This window comes from Pleurodeles waltl, chromosome 9 (assembly GCF_031143425.1).
Source record: "Pleurodeles waltl isolate 20211129_DDA chromosome 9, aPleWal1.hap1.20221129, whole genome shotgun sequence".
NCBI classification, from domain to species: Eukaryota; Metazoa; Chordata; class Amphibia; order Caudata; family Salamandridae; genus Pleurodeles; species Pleurodeles waltl.
Genome location: NC_090448.1, coordinates 807,991,406 through 808,013,699, shown reverse-complemented (window position 1 = coordinate 808,013,699; position 22,294 = coordinate 807,991,406). Strand labels below are relative to the sequence as shown.

General features: G+C 44.0%; 1 protein-coding gene across 2 annotated transcripts in view; it reads left to right on the top strand.

The window, feature by feature from the left end:
• Positions 1–21,418, top strand: part of LOC138260009 (cdc42 effector protein 2-like) — a 72,166-nt gene extending 50,748 nt beyond the window's left edge. For both annotated transcript variants that reach the window (XM_069208068.1, XM_069208069.1), the window contains exon 2: positions 19,887–21,418. In XM_069208068.1, the coding sequence (XP_069064169.1) occupies positions 20,304–21,065 (762 nt within the window). In that variant the 5' untranslated portion in view covers positions 19,887–20,303 and the 3' untranslated portion in view covers positions 21,066–21,418. The remainder of the gene's footprint in view (positions 1–19,886) is intronic.
• Positions 21,419–22,294: the final 876 nt, after the last annotated feature.

Here is a 22,294-nt window from a genome sequence, read left to right as displayed (position 1 = left end):
CGCATCAGCTCCAGGCATCACCTGCACAACCCCTCAAAACTACAAACGTATCCATCTCAAAACTACAAACGTATCCACAGAGACCGCCACAACAAACACTGAGGAGACATTGCCATCAGCCACAAGGACGGCCTCCTGTGCACCACCGCTGAGGACGATATGTCCTCATCATGGAACACCTTAACTTCCAAACCGATGCCAAAACCACCATCAGAGGAACCCTCACATACAGACCCGCTTGGCCCCCACCCCACCTTCTGCAATACGATCAATGATTTCATCTCCTCCCTTGCCATCGACTCCAGACACAACGTCTTCCTGGGGGACCTCAATTTCCATCTCGCCAACCCAAACGACTGCTACTCCACCAACCCCCTGGATAACCTTAACAATATTGGATTCAAGCAACTGGTCACCAGCACTACTTAGGTCACCCCCTGGTCCCCATTTGTGCTACCAGCTATAGGATTAAATTCTCCCACACGATGGAGCTAACATGGACCGACCACCACATCATACATTTCAATTTCACAAGCACACCTGAACCCTTCTCCACACTGCCCGCCCTCCCACACCGTAACTGGAGAAAAATCACTGAGACCCAATGGACCGCTGCCCTCAATACCAGCAGACCCAACCCCACCGCAGCATCAAGCAAGACGCCTGCAACTTCTCCGACTGGATCAACAACTGCACCGATGAAATTGCCCCACAAGAAATTCCAACACCAGAAGAATCCATCAAGGCTGCCAGGTGGTTCAGTGAACTGAAGAGAGAATGCAAACGACTAGAAAAACGATGGCGCACTAGCAAAAAACCATCAGACCGCACCACCTTCAAAGCTGCCCTCAACAATTATCATTACCACCTTAGGGAAGCAAAAAGGAATGCCCTGATGAACCGCATTGAGAAGAGCATCGACTATGCCAAGGAGCTTTTCGGCATACTGAGAGAGTTCTCCTGCCCTGCAGCCGTGGAGAACACAATCCAGCCCTCCCAGTCCTTCTGTGATTCTCTGACAGACTATTTCCATGACAAAATAGGTGCCATCTACAGCAGCTTTACCCATCAAACCACCAGCCTCGACCACCTTCTAACCCCGACTGACGTAGGAAACCTCTGCCATCATGAGCACAGGCCACTCCGGATCACCCAGCGACCAATGCCCCCACTACATCTTCAACCTGGGACAGAGTGAGATCAGTAGCACCCTCACCCCCTTTCTCAGTGCCCCCATCACAGCGGCCACCATTCCCGACGTCTGAAAACCAGCAGAGGTAAAATCACTCCTAAAACAAAGTCCTCCAACTCCAGCAAACTAAAGAACTGCCACCTAATCTTGCTGCTACCCTTCGCCGCCAAACTCCTAGAAAGACCCATCAACTCACAGTTCTCCCAACACCTAAAAAAACATAATTTACTGGATGCCACCCAAGCAGGTTTCCGTGCCAACCACAGTACGAGACCGCCCTTATCACTGCAACAGGTGACATCAGAGCCCTCCTCGACCGCAGAGAGAAAACAGCCCTAATCCTCCTTGACCTCTCAGCAGCTTTCAACACCATCTTCCACCACACCCTCATCACCAGTGTGCATCACCTAGGAATCCGGAGCAGAGTCCTCAAACGGATCCTCTCACCTTCCTCACAGGATGTACCCAAAGAGTTTGCCCACCTCCCTATACCTCAGAACCCAAGAAGATCATCTGCGGTGTCCCTCATGGGTCCTCTCTCAGCCCACACTTTACAACACCTACATGACACCATTGGCAGACATCGTACACAGCCATGGACTCAACATCATCTCATACGTCAATGACGTGCAACTCATCTTCTCACTCTCTTAAGACCACGCCACCCCAAGAGCCAACCTCAGCAACACCATGAAAAATGTTGCACAGTGAATGAGATCCAACTTTCTGAAACTGAGGACAGACAAGACAAAGGTGATCATTTTCAGAAATGCTGCCTCCCCCTGGGATGACACCTGTTGGCCTGTCACTCTCGTGCAAGCCCCAACGCCGATGGACCACACCCGCAACCTCAGCATCATCAACACCGTATTCACCTTCAAGCATCAGATAAACACAGTTTCTACCACCTGCTTTCCCCTCCTCCGCATGCTATGAAAGATTTTCAGATGGACCATGTAGATGCCAGAAGAACAGTTACCCAGGCCCTCATTACCAGCAGACTGGACTACGGAAACACTTTCTACATCGGAGTTACCACCCAACTCCTCAACTGCCTTCAAACTATATAGAACCCATCCTAGATCTTCCCAGATGCAACAGCATCACCCCACGCCTCAGAAACCTACACTGGTTCCCTTGCAAAACAGATGCAAATTCAAGGTCAAGACCCTCGCCTTCAAAGCCCTCCACAACATCGGACCCAAACACATCAACCACTGTCTGAATTTCGACCAACCCACCAGAGAACTCCTGTCAAACTCCCTTGCACATGTCCCATGAGTCCGCCGAAGACACAGCGGAGGCTGTCCCTTTTCATACCTCGCCACCAAGACCTGGAACGACCTCGCCTTGCAAACCACTCCCTCCTGCTCCGATTTCAGGAAGAAGCTCAGGACCTGGCTCTTCGTTGACGAGAGACCACCAGCACGGAACGGCAGCCCCCAGCACCTGGATATCCCGCTGGATTGTAAAGCCATGCTATACAAATATCAGTTGATTGATTGGGTTGGGTATGGTGAAAAAACAATAATAAAGGCCTGATTGGTTCATTGGGAAATTTTATATCAGAGTCTATAGGTCTCATGTGTTATTTAGGAAAAGTTACAACACATAGTAGGCCTGACCAATTTATTGTGAAAATAGTTTGTTAAAGCTAAGACCAGTTAAGAGTGGATGTCTATGTTAGGTAAAGCCTTTAAGCAGGTATTTTGTTACATGGAATCTCACAAATTACTGTAGTAGAAAAGGATTTGGGTGTTGATTACTTCCGTAGACATATCCTGGCGGTTGAGGAGTGCACTGTGATGCTCCTTACTAGACACTTTTAGGAAACCCTAACAGATATACACGTCTCCCAGGCTCTTGTAATAAAAAAAAAAACATAAATAACTCTACATACACTGAAGATCTTTAGGTCAACACCTTTCTGTCTCCTAGATTGTAATTCACATTCTAATTCTTCTTGTGAAAGCATATTGCATAGGTCAGTGAGGTAGCTCGTTCCTACCACCGCATTTCTCGCGATCACGTGCACATCCACTTGAATCAGCGCTCTTCTGTGCCTTGGTTCATGGACAAGACATTTTGGTTTCCATTATTTCCTTTTCTACCTTCCCTTTTCATTTCTGTCCTTCTTTTTCTTTCAGAGTGTCTTTTAACTCCTAGCAGGTTGCTCGCTTTACTTTGATTCTTTTAATTTATCTTGCATCTGCTTGTTGAGTTCGCACCTATTTTATTGCAGATGGTTATGTGAGTTAACGAAAGAATGAGTCAGTGGGAGAATGAATAGATTAAGGGGCAAGCATTGGTTACACTGGGCAGTGGTTCCCAAACTGGGAGCTGCCGTTCCCTGGTGCGCCATCAAAACTAGCCAGGGGGCGCTGCACACAGTTTGGGAACCACTGAGCTATTTCCAGTTCGGACACAATAAAACTACAGCCAGTGGTTCCCAAACTGTATGCGGCACCCCTGGCTAGTTTTGATGGCGCACCAGGGAGCCGCGGCTCCAGTGTAAATGTGTTACCTATTGAGTGCATTTTCTCATCAGTGACTGAAGGGTTACTTTCAGTGGAAACCAGATCTATTGGGACTGACAGTGCTTGTCAATTCTTTTTGTTTGTGGTTACATGAGCTCTTGCAAACGGCTACAGATCTCCCTAGCGAAACCTAAAAAGATACATGTATCGTCAACCTCTTTCTTATGTATGGCCTAGATGCAGCTTTAGCGCCAGGCTCTTGTTTTTACAGAAAATGTATATTAAAAATACATACAAATATATAGAAATGCTTTTGATAATTTCTGTTCATCCATTTGTGTTTTCGAATGTCTTTCGCATTTTGCTTCTGTCTACCAAAGCTGTGAGTCAACCCACATTATACATTGCCTGTCTAGCGTTCTGATGCTTTGTTTTTTGTTTGATTACATGGGCGCAACCTCTTGAAAAAGAATATAGTTCAGCGTCAGTGCAAGTGTGCCTGGCTGTTCGCCACTCTTGTTTTTATTCATTTGACAATGTTTTTTCGCATATTATATAGGTTTGAAAAAAATTAAATAAAAACAGTTGCACTCTTGCTGCTTGCTTTTCTTCCTCTGTGCTCCCCGTGATTCCAGGCTCAAGTAAGGCATTATCAAATGCCCCTTTCATAGGCTATTTGTCTTAAAGAACATATTATTTGCAGTTGTTTGACTTTTTTTACTGAATCATCTGCCTTCTTAGTGCATTAGGCTGTGAAATCCACGAGTTCAGAAAGGATCTGTAAACGTTGCAACAGCACCGTCTGCTGGATAATGTGTGTTTAACAGGTACACTGCAACATTTAGACAATGGCCCATATTTATACTCGGTTTGCGCTGAATTAGCGTCATTTCTTTTTTACGCTAATTCAGCGCAAACCTAACTCCATATTTATACTTTGACACTAGACACGTCTAGCGCCAAAGTAATGGAGTTAACGTTGTTTTCTGGACGTGAAAACCTACCTTGCGTCAATACAAGGTCGTTCCTGTCCAGAAAAGGACGATTTGGCCTTAGCGCCTTATTTATCCCCCTGTGCTAAAATCCAGCACGGGGGATGGGAGCCTTAAATAATGGTGCTAGCTTGCTTAGCACCGTTATTTAATGCCTGGGTATGGGCAGGCGTTAGGGGACCTGTAAGCGTATTTCCATGGTGAGAGACCATGGTCAGAAACCATGGAAAGAGCCCACAGGTGCCCTTCCCTGGCCCTAGGGACACCCCCACCCCCACCAGAGGGACACAAAAGGATGGGGGACCCATCCCAGGTAAGTCCCGGTAAGTATATATAAATATATATTTCTTTTTCCACACCCGGGGGCCCTGACTTGGGGCCCCCTGCATGGCGTGGGCCCCAATGGCCATGCCCAGGGGACATTCATTCCCTGGACATGGCCACTGGGGTGGTGGGCATGGCTCCTGTCTTTATTAAGACAGGAGCCATGTCCACCATGTCCATGGGGGTTGTGCGCCAGAAAATTGAGCTACACTGCTTAGAGGCATTTTTTTGCCTCTAAACAATGTAGCGCCATAATTCGGCACACACGCTCCGGTTTCCCCTACGCCTCCCCCACTGTTTGCGTCCCTTACAAGGACTCTAACAGGGCATTAGCGCCGGCTAGCGCCATTCCATAAAGATGGCGGCCAGGCGGCGTCTTGGGATGGTGCTAGCCAGTGCTATACTTTTTCACGCAAAACTGCACTAACGCAGTTGTGCGTGAAAAAGTATAAGTCTGGGCCCATGTGCGGAAAAACTGCATTCCGGTAGGGTGTTGGCCATCATAAACTTAAGGCATTCTTTGCTATTGAAAAATCCACCAATATGACATATGCATAGCAGCCAGGTTTTCAGATTGCTTATCTGTGACATTTTCATAATTGCAGTGCAACTATGAGTGGCATTCAACGACCATGTGCAACACTTTCTTGAGAGCAAAATCAAGCAATGAAGACGAGGGAAACATAAATATCAGAAATTACACCCACGCTCTCCTCTAAAAATAAACTAAATAAGATAAGTAACACAGCTGTGTGCAGACTGCAGACAAACTAGTGACTGCAGTGCAGAGCTCAGCAGCTGTAACTCTACTCAGTACAGGCTGAATGATGACGTGTTCCTCTAAATTAATAAATTCAATTTAGGTTTGATGAGTGACACTTGCTCTGTGTCAGCAAGCGCCATGGCGCTGGGCGGTCAGGCCAGCCACGATTTTTCCCGGGCACTGCTACAGTCTATTTCAATTGCTCAGTCAGTGTGGTGCTAATTATCAGCACTGCAGCTTGCTGAAGAGATGCTATAAATGCATGACAATGATGTGCAGTGATGTGGACTACCACACAAAAATACGTTAGTCTAACCTGCGACGCAGGGTACTAGGCAGGGCTGCTGATGCCCCAGCTACTCCATATTACATTCCTATATGGCCTATGCTTAGGGGGTTATCATCAAAGGCACCACTTTCAATATTACTAGTTAAGGTTTAGTTTATTTAGCAAAGACAAATTAATGCTTCTCAATTAAATATTGTCTAAGGACCTCATATGAACCAGGGAAGGAAATGTGGCCTTCTTTTTATTTCTGAGCAGCGAACAACTCAATCCGTATTGCCCTTTTGGTGTCTTCTGAGGAGCCAGGCAGAGGGACAACTTAGACCCACTTGGCAACAAATTGACATTTATAATGCCAGCCTCCAATTGCAACTCCCTCTGTATTTTTAAAAATCATGGTGATCTCTTATCCACTTTCTTGATTTCCTTTTTTTCGCCAAGAGGTATAACTTTTACCTCCCCATCTCCCTAAGTCTTGTGAAAATTCTGTCACTGATCATGCTTTCACTACTCCAGTTGTTCCTTACACTTATCCTTCCTCTTTCTTGCACCACATGTGGTCCAGGACTGTGTTACTCTTGAACCTCACATTTAATCTCTTTACATAAAGAATGATAAATGCAGTGGTGGCTGGTGACATTTGAAAGTAGTGGGACGTAAAAGTTCGGTATGACTTTTATGTAGCGAGTGAAGCTAGCAAGCCTAATGGACTAACATGGAGTCCAGGGTGGGTCCTCCTCCCAAGAACAAATTAAAAAAAGGTGAACAAATGGTGCATTTGAAAGCAAATACATTTAGTGAGAAAGCAAGGTTTATAAAGCAGTGCGAATGTATAGCCTTGAAATATTAAACACTTTAAAAACTGCCCCATATCGTACTATAATAATAAGTTTAACAGTTATTTTAATGTGAAAATTGTACAGCGTGACAACTTCAGGCCCTTTAAAGTGCGTGCTTGCCCAGTGTCTTGCACTGCATGCTGCATCAACTTTGGAAGAAAATGTTCTAACCAGGTGTCAGGAAGCACCCACCACTGCTGGCTGAAATCAGTCATACAGAAATATGTGCAGACTGGTCTTTAAGTGGGATGAAAAAAGTGAGGGTTCTCTAAAAGGGACTTGTAAAAGAAAAATTTCAGTGATTCTCTTAGTGTGCCGCCGACCTGTATTTTGGATTCTCTCTGAGATGTTATTGCATCCAAAAATATAACACAACTGACCTACACCTAAAATGTGACAGTCCTATTGGTTTTGTCAATGATTGTTATCGGTTTAAGATAAATGAGTAACAACAATGATTTCTTATAAATAATTAACATTGTAAATGTTTAAATTCTGAAATTGTGAGACTATGAATTGAGGCCTTTGGAAGGAATATGGCCTTCAGTTATGTGTGCTTTATGTTAGATATGTATGCCCTTTATCTCTGCACCTCATCCATTTGCACGTTTTCAACCTCCTTTCTTTCATGTTTAGCACCCTCTTTTTACTCTCGCCTTAGTGCACTTCCTTGCATCTTCCTCATTTTACCACCCCAAACATACACTGCGCTCATTCACATTTAAGCACTTTATTTCCTTTTGCTTTTGCCTTCTAAATATTTTGACCTCTTTGCACAACCTTCGCACAGATTTACACTGAATTTCAGTTGTAACTGGAATACATGACCCATGTTCTGTGTGCTCTGCAGAGGTGCCAGCACACTGACAGGCACTGTGCTTTGCCGGCTTCAGCCTCAGTGCCAGCACGCACAATCAAAGCCCCTCATAAACACCTGTGAAAGTATGCACTCTACACTATGCACTATACAAAAGTAATGAGATGCACGAAAAAAATACAGAAACACAGCATGATGAAACAGCTGTCTTGGGAAATGCAACGTTAAGTAAAACATGAAAAAAGAGAGGAACAAAATCACTGACATACATTACCCTAACATTTTTAACATTCATTGTTTGCAAATCAGTCCATGTTTTTGGCATTAATGTTAAGGGCATGAAGATAAGGCCAGTTTTATTGGCATGCAGCAGATAAATGTCTTTCCTTTAAGCATGTATTTCTCACCAGTGATCTGCAGACAGGGGGTGTCAGAGTGGGGGAGGGTTAAAGTGAAAGGGGTCTCAGCACAATATAAATAACACAAGATAAGCATTATAACACTCACCATTACCGAGGACAAGGCACTAAACCAGATGTGCTTGCATTCACTCCTATTGTGTGGCAGATGGGGAAAGTGTGGGAACTATGCCTGTGAATGATGAATGCATGCTCTCACACAGGGAGGAAGACTCCAACGCCTGAAACCATGACACTAAAAGCGTCACTGGCCTACAGTGGATACCACCATAGACCACAATGGAAATGAAGGGCTTTATAGCAGTCAACCCTGCATCATGCATCACAGTGTAGAAAGTTGATTTACTGCTTGGCTTCTGTCCTTTGCCTCAGAGAGAGACGGGGCAGGCAGCCTGGGAAGACAGCCTAGAGTTAAATACTGATACCATTGTATCTCTAATTTTAAAAAAAAATTTTTATGTAGGTGTGCTGTAATTTCAGAGGGGTGCAGCCCCTTAGCCCTAAAGGAGAAACTGCCGCTGGATAAATGAGATCTAGAGCGCGATTCCAAACACATGCTATACCGTAACTGACCTTGTGATATAGGCTTCTCTAGATCTCTAGAAGGTGGCACTAGATCACAAAAATGTTTTTTCCACAAACCACATCACGCAACTTTAAAATTGCCAATTTGTTTATGCGGGGCCCATTGTAGACAATTTAAATTGAAAACATTTTTATTTCAGTTAAAAAAGTAAACATTTGTACTTGTGCATTCAACTCATTAAGGGGTCTGTTAGAATAGATGGGTGGCATTGACATGTCCTAATAGAAAATTGTATTTATCATATAGCAGCAATAAACCTTTAAATGAGCACCCCTTAGATTACTTTTTGAAAGGGGGAACTTACGTCCCTGTATGGCATGCTGCCTGAAGGTTTTATGGGGCTTGAACAGCAGGCTAACTTGTGACTCTGAAATTAATTGTGTGACTAGGTGACCCAAAATGTAAACTTTTGATGCATGTGATCTGGCTGGGAAGTTAGTTTTAGTAGCTTGGGCCGGTAACAGAGACAACTGTGCCACAAACTCTACCTGGCCGGAGTGTGTATAGGAATGAGTGAGTGAATAATCTGATTATTATTTTAGCCCGCAGGCACTTTGGTGCTGATGAAACAAAACCCACTTCAAGGGAGTGGTAACAAACAGGGCAGTCGGAAGAGATGATGTTCAAAACAACAAAAGAAACAAAAGTATTAAATATTTTTTTTTTTTAAATGGTTATGAAGAGAGAAGATATATGGTCACTTTGCGTCTCTTTGATGGGGAATGCAAGGGCCTCCATCTTTTGGACATGTAACAGCTGAAGTGACTCAAAGTGAAGGGATTGAGCAGGTCTGCAGTGAGAAAAGCAGGCCACAAGTGTACTCGATCTAGATCATAGTGTGCTTCGTGCACCAGACAATAAACCTTGATCCTTAGGTTCACATGTAATCCGCGTGGCGAGCTAACTTGTTCATTGGGCAGAGGTTTTTGGTTGACTAGAGTATGGATTCATTTGTGAGGAGCAATGTTGTGGAGTGTTCTATGATTCTATGAGAGTACCTTTAAGAAGACTTCCTCCCCTCTCACTCCCTCCCCACAAAACTGCTCTTTAGGCGCGAAAGAAGGCTTTTAGCCTCCCACATGACTCCAGAATCCCAACTGCAGCAACAGTTGTACCCACTGTGAGACAACCTACTCTGGTGGTTTGTCTATTATAATCGTAACTGTAGGTACATCAGGATAGCTTGCATCTGACCAATTGGGCCCTTGAAGTCTGTAACGAAATGTGCTCAGTAGGAACAGCGTTTATAAAATAGGAAATATTAAACATTTCAAGTGTATGTATCCCTAACTATAAATGCACTAGCTTAAATCACATTACACCTTTTAGCAATATATAAAAGTTGTTTCATTGAGTTTTTATGTGTAGTAATTTATTCCATGCCATGGGAAGTGTCTTGAATTTGTGCACAATAGACAACCCCCCAGGAGATGCAGTCAGCCCTTTTTAAAGCAAGGAAGAAAGCCAAAGAGCTGACAAGACCACGTCGGGGTTCTAAAAGACAGGGTAGGCAGGGAAAGGCTTGTCCTTTCCCCACAGGTTCCCTCAGGGGAGGCTGGGTTTCAGATAGTCATACAGTACGACGCTCTGGCTCAAAGCATTTGAGTTGGCTACTGCGTTAGTGTATTGGTACTTCAGGAAGATTCGCAGTGTATTCAAGGACCTTGAATAAAACCCACTACGCCACGAGCCACCAGGCAACATTCCAGACTTGATTGAGCCCAGTGGCACCTTTTGGTAATAAACACACAAGCTTTATGATTTTACTTCTCATGAAGATTCCCAATTCAGGTTCATGATAGTACTGTTGGATCAGCCCCATTCAGATGTCTTCCAGTGAAAACGTCAAGTTTCATCACGGGAGCTTTGTTAATATTTATAACCTCTAAAATGATATCTATTTTTGTTTAGTGGTCTTGCCACACTTTAAAAAGAGAAATATATATATTTTTTTAACTCTGCTTATCTGCAGCAAAATGTCAATCTGAAACTGTCTAATTGATGGTGCAGTCTCTCTGATAGACTTCTGGGGGTGTCGTGTTGGAATGACCCTCAGAAATGTCAGATAGAGTTGCAGAACCCATCTCTCTCTCCAAGCTCTTTGATTGTTTTGCATCCGTGTCATTCAGAGAGGAGGGTTTTTTTCTGAAACGCATTTAAGCCCTCATTACGAGTATGCCATAGATATCGCCTCAACAAATTCCATTGATTATAAGGTTTTTCCTAGAATGTGGAATAACTGCATAGGCCCGAGGATACCTAGTCTTTTTCTGGGTAGTTTACCCAAAGCTGGGGAGAGAGTTGCTGGCGTTTTCAGCCTGCTCTGAGCTTGTGTTTTTCCTGCTGGAGCATTGTTTGCTCTCTTCTCCTGTGCAGCCTTCCATGGCCTTTGCCCCTGCAGCAACAAAGATAGGTCAGTTATCTCCAGGCACTGAATTTCTGATGCATACTTATAACTGCAGATTCCTCACATGTAGAATATTCCCAGGTTTCCAGGCTGGACCTGGAAGATTTTTCAGATTAGTCCCTGTGCACTGGTAGCTCCACTTCAACCCCTCTGCCTGAAACTAATAATTCGAGCCGCATATACGCACAATCCAAGCATGCTGATGTCAGTTCCTTTATTTCCATGCCTCCGTACTCTGATGCGGAGCTAGCTCCTAACTTTTTCTCACCACTTGACAAGTGTTCTGCTAAGAAATTCTTTTCAGTGTGCTGGGGAACCTGTCCCCTCCAAAGACTACAAAGTTTAAACCTACGAGAGACTGTCCCAAACAGATGTCTGTGACAGATCCCCACACGATATGTCTGGTGTTTGGGTTTCGGCACCAACAACAAGTCATGTGAAGAGCATGTCCTCAGGCACCCAAAGGTAATTTGGGACGGCAAAGCCAAGATGTTCGTAGCTGAACACTGTAGAAAGTCATAAAAGACCAGTTCCCCGCTCGAAGTGGAGAGTGCTGACCAGTTCCCATTCTTAGGACCGCTCCATTGACAGGTCGTCTTTGTTTTCCAAGAGTAAGGGTAAGTCCCAAAAAAGTAAAAAAAAGTCCAAAGGGGCTTTGTCCCAGTCTTGCCACTGTCCTTCTGAGAAGTCAAGAGGAGGTGAAGATGCCCCTCAGTCTTGTTCCCTGCTCTATTCTCCGAGGAGCCAATTTCAAAACAGATGTACCCAAAATTTCCAGGCTTTTGGCGACGCCACAACACAACAGATAAAGGTTTTTAAGAAAGCCATATTGCTCCCTCATCCCTCCTCCAAGAAGCCAATTTCGCAACTGATCCCTGATGTACCCAAAATGTCCGGTCTGTTGGCAATGCCACAACACATTAAGAAAACTAAGGAAGCCATACGGAAAATCTTTGGCATCCTGCTGACTCCCTCTGCATGCCTTCCAACCCCAAGGATAGGTGAAATCCTCCATTCTTGTTACCATTGGCACTTCCACCCTCGTCTAACGCCAGTGCCTCTTGAACCCACTTCAGATTCAGATCTAACTCTGGAGCTGACTACATCCAGCACCACAATCCATGCCAAACGTGTTTCATTGTGTGTGTAAATAGACAGGTAGCCCTGCTTCTGACAACCTTGATTTTGATGCACTACCCTATGCTGGATAGTTTGAGGGTTCAGGCTTCCACTAGGAGGATCAATCCAAACTATTTTCCTATGACTCCTCCAGACAGGGAGTCGAAGAGACTAAAGGCATTCAAGAAACAAGTGTTCTGTACAACTAGCCATGCTTTTCGGTAAGTAAATGCTTACTGTGTGCTCCCACGTATTATGGGACTCGGCCACACAGAGATGTTGCCAGCTGACCCGGAAGAGTTCCCTGTCAACTTGGTGGAGACCATTCAGGATGTCCAGGACACAGCCATATATGTCATACAGCTGGGCCAGGACATGATCAACTGCTTAAGTAGAGCAGCCAACTAGAGTGGTGCTTGGGCGCCTTGAATAGATGAGACCTTTGGGCATTTTGGTTGATGTTCATAAATATCCCTTTTGACAGATATTGCTGTTTTGGCGAGAAGACTGACTCTGCCCAAGGCCTACCACCCCAACAACAGGCACCCTAGTCCTTTCGGCGTCAGGGTAAAGATTCTGCTAGAAAGCATAGAGGCCTGCATGGACAGCAAATCTCCCATATGACAGCAACCTCCAAGTCGCTTCAGTTTTCCCTTAGCAGGGCACAACAACCTTGTGGAAGGCACAATCATTACTTTTCTCCTTGGTGGCAGGCCCTAGCATCTTTCAGGTAGGTCCTGCAGATACTTCAACAGTACAATGCCTTGCCTTTCCTTTTTGATCCACCACCTCTTTCACCTAAATCAGAGCAGCTTTCAGAGGACCACTTGTCCATTTTGCTGAAGGAAGTTCAGGCTGTCTTGTTTAAAGGAGCCATACAGAGTCCTGGATCGGAAATCAGGACTAGGTGTTATTCCTGTAATTTTCTTGTGCTGAAAAAAGGACTAGATTTTTGACCTCTCAATTTCTTCATACAGAGGTACAAATTCAACATGCTCACTCTGTCCCAGATTCTATCTGTCTGATCCAGGAGACTGGATTGGTAGCACTAGAACTGCAAGGCACCTATTCCCATGCTCATGTCCTGCAGTTCCACAGATGCTACGTAAGGTGGGCCACAAGCTTTTCTGTTTGCTGTGCTGCCTTTTGGCCTCAATACTTATCAGTTGTTAACTCCGGTAATGGCGCTGGTTGCAGAATACCTTCCTAGTTGGGTGTACCAGTCTTCCCATACCGCAACGGCTGGCTACCTGTCATCAGAGCCAACTTGGATATGGTGCATTACCCTATTTTTTCTTTGGATTTTAGTCATAGAGGTTTGAACTATGATCCAGATGTTTCACCCTTGGTCCTGGTTCTCAGTGAGCTCTGAGGCTTCTTGGACTTTTGCATCCTGCTCATCATGACAGATGGCATATGCATGTCTCGCAGTGGGATTTGATGTCTCAGGGGGCCCAGCTCCAAAGGAACTTGTCAGATTAAATTCAGGTTTGTAGGAGACTACAAAAGAACTGCTGTGGTTACTGACTGCTCAACCGACATTGTATCAGCTGCAGACCCCTCTCCCCACCTCACCCAAGGTTGTAATGGATGCTTTGCTATTGGTTTGGGGAGGCCATCTGGAAGAGGCAGAGATCAGAGGACGCTGGTCTCCACCAGAGTCCGTCTCCACATTAATCTACTGGAGTTGTGGGCCATTCACTTTGCATTGAAAGCCTTCCTGCTATCTATCACAGAGAGGTTGGTTCAGGCCCTCCTGGACACCATCATTGCCTTGTGGAATTGCAACAAGCATGGCAGAGTGTAGTACTGTGTCCACAGCCAATAGGCATGGCGCCTCTAGAACTGGCTAGATCGTCAGGGCTTTCCCTGATTGTGCACCAGCTTGCAGGACTGCTAAATGCTGGGGTGGTCAAACTCAGCCGATGATGCATAGTAGATCACAAGTTGCAGTTACACCCAGAGGTGGAGCAGGGCATCCTCCAGCAATGTGGGGAATCTTGGCTCAATCTCTTTGCCACTCGTGAGAAGATGCAATGTCGACAATCTTGTGCTGTAGTTCCCAACAAGGCTTGTGTTTGGAGGTGTATTCCCCCTAGAGTGAAGCAAAGACTCCTGTTTGCCTTTCAGCTGCTAATTCTCCTGCCCCGAGTTCTGAAGAAGATCAGTAACAACTGACTGAAGTCTCCTGGTGGCTCTGGACTGGGCCAGTAAAGGTAGATAACCTGAAATTCTGGGCATGAGCATCTGTCCTTCGATCAGTCTTTGACTTCGGGAGGCTCTTATGTTGCAGCAGCAAGGCAGGGTCTTGCACCCAGGCTTGTACAATCTACACCTCCTTTTGTAGGGATTGACCAGTGCCAGTTGACTGCATTTGATCTTCGTCCCGTAGTAGTGCATGTCATCCTTGTGGCCAGGTATCCTTCTACAAAGTTTGTTTACGCCTAGCACTGGAACAAGTATGTGGCTTGGTGTGGCTCGTGTAATAAGGCCGTCTTCAGACCAAACTTTTGGACGTCCTATTAACTATTTTATCTTTGGCCGAGCAAAGACTTGCAGTGGGCATGGTTAAAGGTTATCTGTCTGCCCTTTCGGCCTTTTTGTGTTTACCAGACCAAAGTTCCTTGTTTAAGTCACCTGATGTGATGCTATTTTTCAACAATTGAATCCATGTTTACTCCTAAGCCGCTGCACAGCTGTCCTCTATGTTCAGATCCTGAAGACAGTCTTGGCAGTAGCATAAACTTAGCTCTGTTTGTCCAGCCACTCTACGCCCCATCTTTCCAGGCAAACTTGTGTTGAAGACTAGAGTGGCGTTTCTCTGTTTCATATCACACAGTCCCCCACACTTCGGATGTTCTTTACTCCGCCTCACCGCTGAAAAGAGGAGGAGAGGCCCCATCATTTGAATACTAGGAGAGCGCTGACTTTTTATATCTGTTGTACCATGATGATGTGGATGATCAGCTCTTTCTGGAATTGTCTGGGGTGAAGAAAGGCAAGGTAATGCAGAAGAGGACGTTACCCATTTGGATAGTCCTCTGAATTTAGGTCTGCTACACTTTGGCCAAATAACAGGCTCCAGAAGGATTGAGGGCCTATTTCACAATGGCCAAGGATGCTATCACAGCCGTGACACGTGGTGTGCAAGTTCTGGATATTTATCAGGCTCCTACACGAGCATCAGTGCACATGTTCACTGATGCCCATGTAGTGCCTCACCAGGTGGGACTGACAGGAAGGCCCTTTTGGACCTGAAGTCCTTAAGGACTTTTGGGTCTGAGTCATTTCACAGACCCACCACCAAGGGAGGTACTGTTTTGGTGTCTGTTATACTGGTGAAGAATGTGCAGTGAGAAGTATGTAACAGAAGAACAAGTTACGTACCTTCTAGTTAATACTCTATCAAACTACAGATTCCTCACCATCGTTGTGTCTCTCTGTTCTACAGAATTGACCTTTTGCCATTTATTAAGGTCCCAACTTACAGATTTGTACACTAGCACAAATAATTGATATTATGAGTTCCATGTCCAAGGGCATAGACTGTGTCAAGAAAGAAACTTGAGTTAGCCGCTTGGGTGGAGCTTATATGTGGCTCCAGCCATCACTTTCGGGGTGGGGTGTGGTTGACACGAAACAGTACAACACCACTTACCCACGTGTAGGGGCTATGCTCACCCATTTTCTGTATCCAGACTGCCACACGATTATGTGGAATCTTCAAGTAACTTGTTCAGCGGTTCTGGTGTTTCCATACACTCTGAATTGTGGGTTGCAGAATTCCACTCAAATTCTGCCACTTGTAATGGGAGCTTCTGAGTATTTTACTCAGACTTCATGTGGCCGTTGGTACTTAACTTTCTGTTCTTATCCTTCATCCTTTTGTATGGAATTTCCTGACAAATAAGGTACTTAGCCACAGTGTGATTGTCTGGAAGACAAACTAAGGAGAGAGCTTGTCCAGCTTTTCTTGGCGTATTCTCACCATGTGAAAGAAGATTTGACAGAAAGTGGGAGCAGGAAGACTGAAGAAGAAAGCTAACAGCAAAGATCAAGGCCTTTCTGACTTGCTTTGACAACCAAGGCACCAGGAGGTTTTGAATGAAAGAAAAAATGTGCTTTAAAATCATTTTTAACTCAAAGACAGAAGAAATGGTAAAACCAGCAAGATGATTGGTGTGCTAAATGAGATCAGTAGACATCTGTGTTTGCAAGTCACCACCTGAAATCCATGCTTAGTCAACTCAGTCTTCCATCCTTCCGAAGAGACAAAATTGAGTACCATTCACTAAGTGAGAACTAGTAACACCTATTTATTATACCACTTGGGGACCCTTGGTTCAAACATTAAATGTTTGCCGTCAGCTTTGATTTTTCTCTTTCTCCTTTTTAAAAGTAGTTATTGAACATTGTCAAAGCTAGTAGGCCTGATCTTAGCGAGCACGTATTTTTTTAAACATACACAATAAACATAACATATTTAAAAGTAATAAAAACATTTTTTAAAGTGCCATGGTCTCGCGGTGGCATGCATGGTATTAAATGAATGACCATCACAAAACAAATAAAACAAGAAATGAAAGCATAGCTTTTCTTACTAGTCTTGGCAGTGAAGTGGACTACCTTTTAGGCTGATGAGCATATGTCCACATGCAAAAATAAAACTTGCTGCCACTGACAGTGAAGTGGTCTGACCCTTTTCCACATGTATACTGTGGTGGGCGGAAGCAAACTGTGGATGATACTTAATCAGTTGTATTTCAGAATTGCCAGTTCATGAATATCATGCTAGAAAAATTATTGCGTCAAAAATATGGACAAACAAAATATCAACAAGGCTACACACACACATATATGGAAGTATTACATTTATTATTCTTAACTTCATATATACTAACCTTGAACGTATGTACCTTTAACTTTCATGTAAGTAGAGTTTAGTATAGTAAACCTGTACTTCTTTTTATATGCTTACACTGTCAATATTTTAGCTATGATTTTTTTTGTGGCTTTTTGTATCTCAATATTCTGGTACTGCACCACTTCAACAGACCAACAGATGGACCAAAAGCCTTTACCTGTACGTATATATGTGTGTATATTTTTATAAATTTGATTAGAAACCAGAGGCGAGCGAGAAATCTAGCGCAGTCTACAGGTCAGACCTAAAAAGTCTTAATCAGCCGTCTTATTTATTAGCATTTTTAAAGCTAGTGTTAATTACAATTGGGTTAAGAACATATTTCCTCAAATAGGCGTAAGACTATTTTGGAAAAGAGAGATTTCTAATTTTAAAGAGTGTTCCGGCAGGCCGGGTTATAATAGTGATTATGACTTTAATGAAGATAACTGCTACTGGAAAACTAGGATACAAACAGGCAAATACCTTTATTGTAAGGCCTGCAATGAAGAGAACTGGAACTAACAGGATAACAAAAATAGACACACAGGTTGCAGAGAAAACAGGCAGTGATGTCACTTGTTTTACTTAAGGATCAAAGAATTTTGAAAGCAGAAAATGTTGAACTTGTCGGGAGGGGAGAGTGATCCCTTGCTTTGTCTTAATACATTTTAGCATAGTGTTCCCAGGAAAAGAGTCTCTTAAAAACCTTTATTCTGGCCCATGTAGTTGCAGGATCACCACCCACCTAATACAGGAGCAGGCACATAGTGATGGCTCACCCAAGAGATGGGACATGTATGGAGCCTTGTGGTGTTGTGAAGAGAGACTGTTGTTGGAGACCTGATTGGAACTGGTTTTTTCTTGGCCAGGGGCAGTAGGCGAAATCCAAAATGAGGTAATTTAGTAAGGCCCAGAAGAGTGAAATAAGAAAAAACAGTAGGAGGTATAATAAATCCAGGGTAAGTCCGGGGTCTAAATATGGTCTGTAGTGCTAATATAGGTTGGGAAATGGAGAAAATGGCTGGGCCTGCGCTGCTGCTTGGTGGGGGCAACTGCATTTCTTTGGGGGACCTGCACTTCTACCTTGTGTGTGTGTCTGTGTTTTTAGGTTGAGCCTTCAAGGAAGCACAGCTGTCTGGTTGAAAAGGATCTATTGTGTGCTTACCTAAAAACTACAGCAACCTTAAAGCCTGCCCATTGCTTGCCATTGGTTGGCTTTATTTACACTCACCTTTCCTTGCTTCTTATTTAATGGTCTGCCTTATCCATCTTGTTTTCTGTTTGTCCCTCCAGTGGAGTATATCTGCATGATTTGGCTGGCTTGTGTCCTTCCATTGATCACTGTTGAGGAACTACTTGTTTCTTCTTAGATAGGCATCCCATGTGAGTGCATGTGTTTTCCAGCTCTGTTACTCCTGTGTTCCCCTAAATGTCCCCTGTGCTCTGTGTTCCTCTCTCATGTACTTCTTCCCCGCCTTCAGGGCTCCTCGTTATTCTCATCCTCCTGTGTTTCTACCTCACCCCATGTTACAGTCACCCTTGTGTGCTACGTGTTGTATCAAGTGCTTCTCTCCCATCCTCCCACTCCACTGTGTGCTTTTCCCCCACAGTGGCCTTCGCCCCGTGTTGCCCTCTCCGTTGCGCATGGTTTTCCCCCTGTTCGCCCTTTTCACTCCCCCCACCCTGCGTTTCTTTTTTAAAATAAAATTTGCACTTTCAGGGAAAGCAATCTTCATTTCTTGTTTTTCAAGATTCAAGTGGTTTCTACAAGCGGTAAACAAAAAAACTAAGAAAATAGCACCTGCATAATTCCACTTGTGTGCACAAGCATTGCAATGCATGCACAAATCAGCGGGGTGTCATGACCGGTCGCATCATAGTGCCTTTTTTTTACCGATATTACACAGCATTTTTAAAATTAATTTTCCTTTTCCCCCTGATGCTGTACACTGTACAGTATTTGAAAGAGCCATCAGCAAAGCCCACAGATCACAGAAAGAAGACCTATTGACTTTGCCAGTGATTGTTTTGCATGAAGGCTCGGCAGAAAGGCATTCAGACTGATTCAGCTTGCCATGAAAACTATCAGCTGGTAGGAGTTAAAGGTCAGGGGATCTGAAGATAAGCTGGTTGACCAGAGGTTGAAACATTGAAGGTACTAGTAAAGTTTGAGAGAGCAAGTTAGAAATGAGGACTAGATAGAGATGGTCACTCAGAGAGGGTGAGTATATGTAACTGATTGTGAGGGAGTGGAAGAAAGGAACTGAGTGGTCAGTGTATGCTGTGTTCTGAGTTTTAATGATCGGATCTATAAGTATTAGGGTGACCACCTCACTCCATGCCATCACAGATATTGTATTCAGTCCCCGGCTTTAAGCCTATAAATCATTGGTATCAGATGTGTTAATCTAATTAACTCAGTGGAAGCAAAGTAAGACTACAACTCCCAGAACACATTTGTTGGGTACGAGAAAACACAGGACTTGAAACGTTGACCTGGAGTGACGTGAACATCATACCTTGCATAATGAAGGCAGGGGATGGACCGAGTTGTTCAAAAAATGGAGTAGAGGTAGTCAAAAGTATGTAAAATAAATGTACAGGTTGACACTATTAATGTGTTTATATGTTTTAATATGTGTTTTGTTGGTGTAGTGGTAATAATGTTATGTGAAACCAATCTCAGTATGTAGGTAAACTGTTCCTAGTGATCCCAAAAAAGTAAGATAGTGCTGACTTTCTTTTTTGTTTATTTCTAGATTGGAAACCTTCCATTGTACCACAATATACTCCCCGGAAAGCATCCTTTCATCTGCAAGTGCCAAGAAGACAGATATTTGGTCTTGAAGCTTTGAACTTCGTTGCGGTCCCAGATTGCCAAAAGCATCTGGCCCCGCTCATTTGTTTCCATCCAGCTTTGTAAACTAAAAGATTGCACTGGTCTGGATAATATTGTGGAGTTAATTCCAGGGACGTTTGATTCTTGTTTGTTAGAAAGATAACGAAAAAGACTATTGGGCCTGACACTTTGACAAGCGCTGACATTTTTTTCCTTAGTGACTCATCTAGATGAGTGAAATTAAATATAGATTTGATACATTTGCTTGAAATAATTCTGTGGGGTGAACGTTGGCACAGAAAATTAAAAAAATAAATTGGATTTCTGAACGACAGCGATGTCAACAAAAGCTCCGATCTACCTGAAGCGGGGGAGCCGCAAAGGCAAGAAAGAAAAGCTGCGGGATATCCTGTCGTCTGATATGATCAGCCCTCCTCTGGGGGACTTTCGGCACACCATTCATATTGGAAGTGGGGGAGAGAGCGACATGTTTGGCGACATCTCCTTCCTGCAAGGAAAGTTTCATTTGCTGCCACGGACGCAGGGGAACCGAGGGGCGCAGAGAAGCAGTCAGTATGAGGTGCCTTTTGAGTTTTCACGAACTGCTACCATTGCTGGCCATGAGCAGCCGCACACAGAAAACTCGTCCCCTCTCCTGAAAAATGCCATCTCCTTGCCTGTCATTGAAGGGCCACAGGCTGTCACACTTCCTTCCACCCAGGTTCCACCACCAAAACCTCCAAGGCTTCATTTGGAAGACAGAATTCAACCACCTGCCGCCTGTATTCAAGACCATAAAGACACCTCACAACACAAGACCACAGGCGGGCTTCCATCGCCTTCAGACAACAACAGGACTGACCAGACGTCCCTGAGGTCACCTTCAGTTTTCAAACCAGAGCCAGCTCCTCACAACGGATTCGCTGCAGAGACGGCAGGAGAAGAGACCTTCCTGTCTCATGCAGGGTCAATGCTTTCCCTACATGTCGATCTTGGGCCTTCCATTATGGATGATGTGCTCCAAGTAATGGACAAACACCATGCTAATGCCCTCCCTGCACCCTTGCATGAGCCTAGCAGGCGGGAAATCTTCACGTAGATGTTGAATGCTGCAGTCTGAGAGACATCAAAAATCTGCAACTGTGCCAGTAGAGTTGTTTTCAGGGTAAATGCAGTGCCTGGTATGATTTAGAAAGCTACTTGGGACACAACGTACTCTAAATTGCCCCAGTTTGTTATGTAGATGTCCCTTTGCAGTGGGAATTATCCCTTCTTGTTTAGTCTGGCCATGGGACAATAATGGCAAACCAGGTTCATAAGGTTGTTAAAGAAAAACTACCACAATATCCCTTTTCTACAACAATATTGATGTTTGTGTAGCTTTCATTTTGTGTACAATAATCTATCGCAGCCAGTCCATTAGGGTCAATAAAAGCAGTTTTCGAGATACAAGGACGTCTAATTATTTTGGGGATAGGCTGGAAAAAGATGAGGATCCATCCATGCTAGGTGCACCAGATTTTAAAAAAAATAAAACAAACCTGAATGAGAATTAAATCAGTGGGGTCTTTGACCGCCAACTTCACAGAGAGTAAAAAAACCTCTTTACAGGAGTCTTATTCGCATGGCATATTTCGCCCCAAAGTAAGTGTCGCCTAAGCCTGTCTTATTACTGGTTAGTTGTTTCTGCCTACAGTTTGCTCTTTCATCACTTTTACTGAATGTCGTCTTATTTCGCTGTCCAGTTACCTTGGTGTGTTGTGTTTCTACGTCCACCCATCCAGAGGTTATATCACGAAATGTGCTGTTCAGTAAGCATCTAACTCAGATATAGCATAGTGAGACCTGGAGGTGTACATGTTGACGTTGTAGAACTACTACCACAATAGGCTTAAACATGCGAACTGCCTTTTTTAAATTCTTTGGTAGTTTTCATTAAAGTAAGTCCTGGGGAAAATAACGAACCTCAACAGCACACAATAGACATTGCAGGCAAAGTACTTGCAGCCGGATAGGGGGTGAATCATCTGGGTCATACATTTTATGCAAACCCTTGATGAAAAAGGTGCATTGAAATAATAGCATGCAGAGTGAAATTCCCAGTGAAGTGCCCATGGTGGTCCTAGAATCCAGCATATTTAACATAATGGAACTTATATTCAGTCTTTATAATGCCAGTAAATATTCTCCTTTAGGCCATACATTTCGGTCTTAATTGATGAGATCTTGTCAGTTACGTCCTTATTCTGATATTTTTAATGTTAGCAGTAGTGGTATTAGGCTATTTACAGATCACAGCATTCACCTAACCAGGTCTTTTGGCTTTTT